Source organism: Grammomys surdaster, unplaced genomic scaffold, assembly GCF_004785775.1.
Source record: "Grammomys surdaster isolate TR1022 unplaced genomic scaffold, NIH_TR_1.0 373, whole genome shotgun sequence".
In the NCBI taxonomy this organism is placed as follows: Eukaryota; Metazoa; Chordata; class Mammalia; order Rodentia; family Muridae; genus Grammomys; species Grammomys surdaster.
In genome coordinates this window covers 9006472-9014675 of record NW_021604792.1, presented here as the reverse complement: position 1 = coordinate 9014675, position 8204 = coordinate 9006472, and the positions used below count along the sequence as shown (strand labels likewise).

Genomic DNA, 8204 nt, shown 5'->3' with positions numbered 1-8204 from the left:
TTTTTCTCTCTTCATCTTTCAAGGTTAAGGTTTCACTTGAAGCTAATAATCACATTTACTCACATGCAGAAGCAGCACATTACCTTGCATTTTACTGCTGCATTTCATTTTGCAAATCCATGTATAATTTTTCAATTTTCATGTCAACTAGGAAAATTTTGAAACCCAGTACCTAGATCACAATAGAATAATTAAAATTTTCAGGAGGATCATGATCATGTGAGATTTGCCTAAGTAACCTGCTATCACCAGGTTTTAAAACTATTTCTTAGTGTTTGAGAATTTCATCCATTATATTTTGATACGTTTTACCTCTCAATCTAAGTCTTCTCTGATCCACCCATTTTCATATCTATCTAACATTGTATAATCCTTTTTCCTTTAACCTAACAATTCCATATTATTTTGCCCATAAATTCTTGTGAGTACCCAACCACTTTCAGATTGGATTTAAATACTGTGATATGAAAATACTCCTTTGGGGGAAATGAAGAAGCACCTACTCACCCCTATTTGGAACTGGTGACAGGTCAAAGTGAAAAAGTTTAACTTGTGAACCTAATGAGTATTATTGGTGTTACAAGTGGAGATATGTATGAAGGGTTACTCAGAGGAACATAAGTAACTCAAAGACAACTACATCACTAAAAACCCACTCTACATCGGTCCTTAAATCTGGAGACTTGGGGTGCATTGCATAACTTGGAAGGTCCCACAGCTCAGCAAGTTGGAGGGTTTGCTTTCCAGGTGATTCAGTTGTCCTAAGCCTGTTGCAAATGGCTTAGCTTGTCAGAGACTCTTTTAATGTAATAAAATAAATATTGGTTGAAATATATACATCAAATTATAACTACTGACTCACTTATTTTGGCATGAGGAAAAAATAAAATCATAGTTGATTAAACTTTTTGTGAATTTTTGAATTTTGTGTAATCAGTCTATCAAGTAGTCATAAATGAAAACTAAAACAATATACAATTAATTATAGATAAAACAGATACATTGACACTGTCTTTAGAATAGGTGAGGGCACTTTACTCTGAGGCACTCACTTTTAAAAAAACTTCTGGAATATTGACAGATGATTGACAAACAGTAAACTGTATCATTTCCAATGCACTGTATTCTGGATTTAGAATTCAAGCTGACTTTTAATTTTATTTTGTAAATGAAATGTTAGAATAATGCTGTGTGCTGTTGTCAACTTAAAGATTCCTCTGCAGGATCTGCTGTTGGTCAGGAGGAATCTATGAAGATTCCAAGTCAGAATGAAAGTTATCAGGATGTGATTTAAAATACTTCTTCCTTTAATGTCTTGGTTTAGTTACAAAGGCAAAAAAGTAGCATTAGTGATTGGATGGAAAAGAATTTGAACCCTCACAATTTCTATGTGATGCTCCAAAAGTACTTTAAATAATATACATTTTAGCAAAAGCATTTTTATTAAAATCAGTCTTTTTTGACTCTAAATTACACTATCTTCTGGCCTCTTCAAAGAAAATCTTTTATGAAACAAGAAAATGAATGTTATCATATTTAAGGTGTACTCACACATTAAAGGTGACATTGGCCTTGTAGTTTTCAGTGGGTGGAGTTTGGAATCTTGTTGCCAAAAGTGATAGGAATTTTCCCATCATTTTAACTGCATTATATCATTATTCAATTTCAGAATTCATGAATGAGAAACTCTTTACTAAGTCACAGCAACTTTACTCTGAGTGATTTCCTCAGAGGCAGATGGATACTGGATCCAAAGAGCTTTATTATCTTCTTCAACAGGAAAAAAAAAAAACTATTTGGAAAAAAATGCTCCCAGAGACTATGAACTCCTAAAAATTTATTTAAAAAAAAGTAAAACAATGAGAAAATATTTGTGATTGTTATGATCAGAACAGAATGCCAAAACTTGAAATAAAGGAAAAAAATAATGTGTATTTGCATTAGTGTGTGCACATGAAGGGCAATGAGTAAAAACATGCTTAAAACTCACAAAGATACTCTGGCTCTTTTGTTCACAATTTAATGGGAAGGAAACCCACAGATGTCTTTTAAATGTCAATAAATTATCCATTAAAAAGTAGAAAAACCTAATTATTGTGAAGAGCTCTGTGCAGGTCAGTGTAATTCTTGCTGCAAATCTAAGACCTGAGTCTTTTCTGAAAGCCCATGAAGTCTCACTATTTGTACCCATTCCACTCAGCTCCACCCCTTGTCCTGTTTCTATTTGTTTCTCTTCATACTTGACCTCATTTGCTACCTGGAAGGTTTCAAGTCACAAAAAAAAAATCCTACCTCTACAATGAAGGTATGCATGTTTTTCCATTCGTATATGTTTCTCTGATTGTCCCACACCTGTCTGTTTTGCCTTCTTCATAGAATTTATCACCAAAAGATGGAGACTTCTGTATCTTCAAATAGTTTATTTTCTCTCTACAGTATTGCTTCAGGGACTGAATGTTTTATTGGTCAAAGATTTTAAATCACTGCATCTTATTCTTTGCCATCTATGCTATGCTTAGCAACCATCCCTTAATTTGTCAATTTATATTCTGTATTGCTCTTTAGATACTGATTTATGACTATATCAAAGTGTATTTTTTTTTTATGTTTCCCAGCATGTCTGACATCTCTCTTCAGATTTGGTGACCAGCTGTTGTCTTTACAGTACAGATACTACAAGGACTTTAAGGGAGAGGAGGCTACAGTTGGATGATGGTTGCTGCTAATAGAAGAATTTGTTGTAACATTCAAAGGGGGGCCAGGAATAAGAAGGTGTCATAAGTTGTAGATTAGATAATCTTCTTCGTTGAATGTTCACAGCAAAAGTAGAGTTTCCCTTCTTACATTCATGGATGGAGTAGTCTTATCCCATCAGGTGACATGGAAAGCTCATAATTAACATGACCTAAGCAACTTGGACGATGGTAAGCATGATCTATGTGCATATAATATTCCTCAATGTAGATAGATGATGAAAAAATTTAAAAATTATTTGAATCTCAATAAATACATTCTTAAAGGTGAGCATTGCATAGATGTATATATGCATATGAGATAATGAGGAAATATTGTTTTTACTACTTAGTATTGGAAGATCATAGATCCTCATGACACTGTTACAGAGATGAGAATATGAGAGATAAGAATATAATATCTTGAGGTTGGTGAAATTTGCTGTATTTATAAAGCCTTAGATATAAGACAGACCCATAACTGTTTAAATTTTGTTGTTTTTTTATATACTTGATAATTTCTAAAAGTGTCTTCCACAGAAGGGAAAAAGTCATATGAAATACATAAACTGAAACAAATATAGATGAGTGATGAAACTCATGTGTTTTCCTTTCCACAAAAGCATGGAAGTTTCCAATCATTTCTTCTTCTTTGTCTAGAAAATACTACAGGAGCTGTGTGTGAGCAAAGCACTTCTAGTCTGTCTATCCTGACCTGTAAGAGAAGACTTTTTCATGGAAAGAGCTTCAGATTCTGTAACTGTACTATCTCCATGTTTGCTTCTCTATTAATGTGTGTGGGAGAGTTAAGTGTAAATATTTTATGAGTGTCAACTCAGAAATTGTCTAAAATCTTCAAATTTGCATGTTACAAACAGCACTTCAAATGAATATGATTATAAATCTTTAGAACTAATACATAAAATGGAGGAGCTTTTGAAGAGAATAATTGATATTTCCCAGAACACACTTCAAATCATTTTATTCATTGAATTAACTATTGGAATTATAGGAAATGGATTCATGGCCTTGGTGCAATGCATGGATTGGGTTAAGAGAAAAAATATGTCATTAGTTAATCAAATCCTCACTGCTTTGGCAACTTCAAGAATTTGTCTCCTCTGGTTTGGACTAATAGGTTCACTCAATACCTTACTGTATGCAGATTTAGCTACTACTAGAACAATGGCACATTTCACTAGTAATCTATGGATTATAGCTAACCATATCAGCATCTGGCTTGCTGCATGCCTCACTGTCTTTTATTTTTTCAAGATAGCCAATTTTTCCAACCCTCATTTTCTGTATCTAAAGTGGAGGGTTAAAAATATAGTTTCAGTCACATTACTGGTGTCTCTGATCTTCTTGTTTTCAAATATTTTAGTAGTTAACTTGGGAATTAACATGTGTATAAATGAATATCATCAAATAAACATGTCATACAGCTTTGTTTCTTATTACTATGAAAATTGTCAAAGTTATGTGATATACCTTCACATTATTTTCTTGTGTGTCCCCTTTGTTTTGTCCTTGTCAACTGTTCTCCTGCTCATCTTCTCCCTATGGACACATCACAGGAAGATGCTCAAGCATGCTCAAGGATACAGAGATGCCAGAACCATGGCCCACTTCAAAGCCTTGCAAACTGTGATTGCCTTTCTCCTATTATACTTCATTTTTGTCCTGTCTCTGTTACTACAACTTTGGAGACGTGAATTACTGAAGAAACGTCTTTTCGTTTTATTTTGTCATATTTTATATATAGCTTTTCCTTCATTCCATACATATGTCTTGATTCTGGGAGACAGGAAGCTGAGACAGGCCTCTCTCTCTATGTTGTGGTGGCTGAAATGCAGGTCAAATTGTGTGGAATAAAATTTCTCTGTTCTTTCATTTTCAATTTTTTAATATTATTTGAACTTGACTGCCTGAATTTGATACTTTATTTGCAATAACCACTAATTAATGCTATTATTAATTTAGCAAGGTGTATGCAAGGTTATTTCTTAATAACATTATCAAAAAAGTTCCTGTTTATATTTCACTAAAACATAAATATGTGAAAATTATATAAATTTTGTATCAAACATTAATCACAGGGATATTTATTTATGACCTCTATCATATATGTTGATATCTATAACAAAGAGTGATAAAAGCAAATGACTGAATCATATAATAAAGAGCATGTGAATAAAATTTCAAAGAAAAAATGTGTAGTATAATATAGAATTTTAAACCTGTGGGAATAAATGTAGTTTATTATATACAGAGCTCAATCTGGAATTATTTTTGCCAATCAGTTCTTCGGAGCCATGAAGCTGTTGTGTGTTATTTACTGCATATTTTTTACTACTTTCATTACCAACAATTCTAAAATACTTTCACAATTATTAAGACAATATAATTTACATTTCTAGGTGCAAAGTATATAATTTTAGGAAAAATAATATAATCCATTTTATTTTAACGTATAATTATAAGAAATACAACATTATTACAGTTCTAAATTACTAATTTGAAATTGTTATTTTTTATATTTTTCATATTTCAGATGCTTATTATCATGTGAAATATGTTACTGATGATTCCCACACAATCAATAGCAAAACTTCAAATGTATCCCTTTTCTTACTATTTATTGTTCAGTAGTCTTAAAAAGTCTACAAAATTATGTAAATTCCTGAAATAGTTTCAAAGAATTAGTTATAGAATATGGTACATATGCAATAGATCTTGTTTGGAAATGCCTAGTATTTTATGCAGTTAAATCTTAATAGGATATGTTTCTGATAATATGATATGTATCTGATATGATATGGTCAGATATATATTTATGCTTAAGTTTTTCAAATTTCTGGGTCAAACTTATATATTTATCCAAATTCCCATGAAATATTCACACATTCATTGAAATGTGTGTATAGATGACATCCATTCATTACACCTTTTGAATATATTTTCATGAGAAACAGAATCTCTGATATAAAGAAACTGAACATCTCTACAAGTAGTTCCTAAGATAAGACCCTCTTATATTTCTGGGTCTTGGGAATTAAATACATAACTCTGGGAATTGAACTCATGGTAGAAAAGTGTTTTACTACTGAGGTACATCTCTAAGAGCAACCCTAAGTTTCTCTGCCTTTGATCCATCTGTGTTCTCACACATGAATACTGCTAGCTTTCACATGGTTGCTCCAGGATACAGCAACCATAAGGATACAAACATAAGAGACAGTAGAAGGTGAAAGTAACATCCTTCCATAGAGGGAACACACCACACAAAATCAGACAAAATACAAAAAGACTTCCCTGGTTAGAGTTCGTAGCAGATAAAAATTTCATAGACTTTTGTATTTGTTGCTTACAGCAAATATTCTTGCCTACCAAATGCAACAAGGTAAGATGATTATTTTCAATGTTATTTTCAATGTGTGTATGTGATATACTTATCAATAACATTTAATGGAGAATATTGCTGTTAATTTTTTAATATCTATAGTGAAGGAAAAAATTTAAGAACCTTCCCTCTATTCCTGATAAAATGTGATTCACAATATACACCAGGAGATATATAGGAGTCTTATAAACTAAGTTCTATGTACTTCAGTTATTGAGGTATAACTTCTAGAGGTAAACACATCTATATTAAATTTCCTTCAAGGCCATGTGACTGGTGGATAGAGAAGAGTCTGAATAAGGACTCCATGATAGTGGAGAGTTGGAATGTCGCAAATTCAGAGCAAAATTATCTTGATCTCTCCTTAGTTCTCTTAGTAGCCTTTCAATATTGTCACTTTGTCCCTGATATGAAAATTTCATTATTATCATGTAAAAAAATTTTGAACATAAGTATCAGATATGTATGCATGTATATGTGTTCAAAAGGATTTACAAAAAAATTTGTATTTTTATAATGGCATTATTGTAGAAGAGTTTATATTAGCCATTTTCTAGCTCATTTAATTAGACATCATGGAAATATTATCGAAAAAGAGATACTGATGAAGGAGCTATAACTGCCAGCATAGGGAGGAAGAAACTGAGAAGTCATATCTAATACAGCAAACAGAATTTAGAAAGAATAAATGGAATTAAGATGTGAATTCTCAAAACCTATCCTGTGAGCTACCCCTTCAGTGAGGCTACACTTCATCCCTCAAAAGTCCTACAGACCAGGGCAATTGAAATACTTGAGACTATAGAGAACACTTCTCATACAAACTACCACATTACCCCCTCTGACACACATGGACCTATGGCCATATCAGAATGCAAAATGCATTTACTCCAACACCCCACATGCTTTCATCTTTAGTATTTCAACTGTTGTTTAAAATCCTAAAGTACTTTCTGAGACTCAAATGGCTGTAGTCTATTAATTGTGGCTCCCATAAAATCAAAAAGCAAATTGCCTACATCCAACATAGAATGGTACACAATAGACTCTTTCATTTCTAAAAGAGAGGAATTCAGACTTAGTAGAGACAAGCAGGAAGAAAGCAAATGTGAAAACAAATGTAAAGATACAAAATCGTAAAGCATCATATCAAGTACATAGAATTTCAGTTTTACTTTACCTTTTACAACATACATCTTTCTCTTGGACTGTCTTCCACTACTTGTGTGCAGTTCTCCCTGAGAGAGACAGAAAAATAGGCAGTGTGCTAATCAAAGAGAAAAAGTCAACTAGTATTTTTAAATACAATATAAGTTATTCTTCAGAAAAGACAATTTAGAACATAGCATTTGAAATTCTGTAATGAAATATCATTTCTTACCAATTAAAATGTAAACGAAAAATATATCTTCTGTACATATTTCAGAGCTAGAAAGAAACAGTTATTCCTTTTGCAAAGGACCTGCTTTGTGATTTTAGTTCTCAATCTTCAACCTATAAGTCACAACCCTCTGTAAACCTGATTCCTTAGAATTGAATAACTTTCTGGAACTTCGAAGTCTTTTATATGTATGCATTATTCATACATTCACTCATGTGCACAATGCATGCACAAAAAGAGAACTAAATTTAAAACCGCATACTTTATTAGGGTAGTTTCTTCTTTTAGAGAAAGAATCTATTTCCAAAATAACCAACACAATTTTAGCTAAAACCTAACAGAATTCAGGAGCATCTATAAAGCACTTCATTAATACTGAAGAATTAAACTTTTAGTTACTGAAGAAGACTTCTCTAGTCTGTTAACATGAACAATTTGCTTGGTGAGAATTTTGGGGTAATAACTCTGAATAAAAACAAGGATGGTTCTGTCTGAGGATCACTTAGAAAACTAATGGATAAAATTTCGTGTCTTTATTTCCTTAGAGCTTTTCCTTCCTTTCTTCCTTCCTTCCTTCCTTCCTTCCTTCCTTCCTTCCTTCCTTCCTTCCTTCCCCCTTCCTTCCCCTTCCTTCCTTCCCCCTTCCTTCCTTCCTTCCTTCTGTCCTTCCTTCCTTCCTTTCTTCTCT

At 32.5% G+C, this 8204-nt stretch overlaps 1 protein-coding gene across 1 annotated transcript; it reads left to right on the top strand.

The window, feature by feature from the left end:
• Nucleotides 1-3656: 3656 nt before the first annotated feature.
• On the top strand, nucleotides 3657-4607 carry LOC114632536 (taste receptor type 2 member 109-like). The gene has a single exon (XM_028781080.1). The coding sequence runs from the start codon at nucleotides 3657-3659 to the stop codon at nucleotides 4605-4607; it is 951 nt and encodes a 316-aa protein (XP_028636913.1).
• The last annotated feature ends 3597 nt before the right edge of the window (nucleotides 4608-8204 follow it).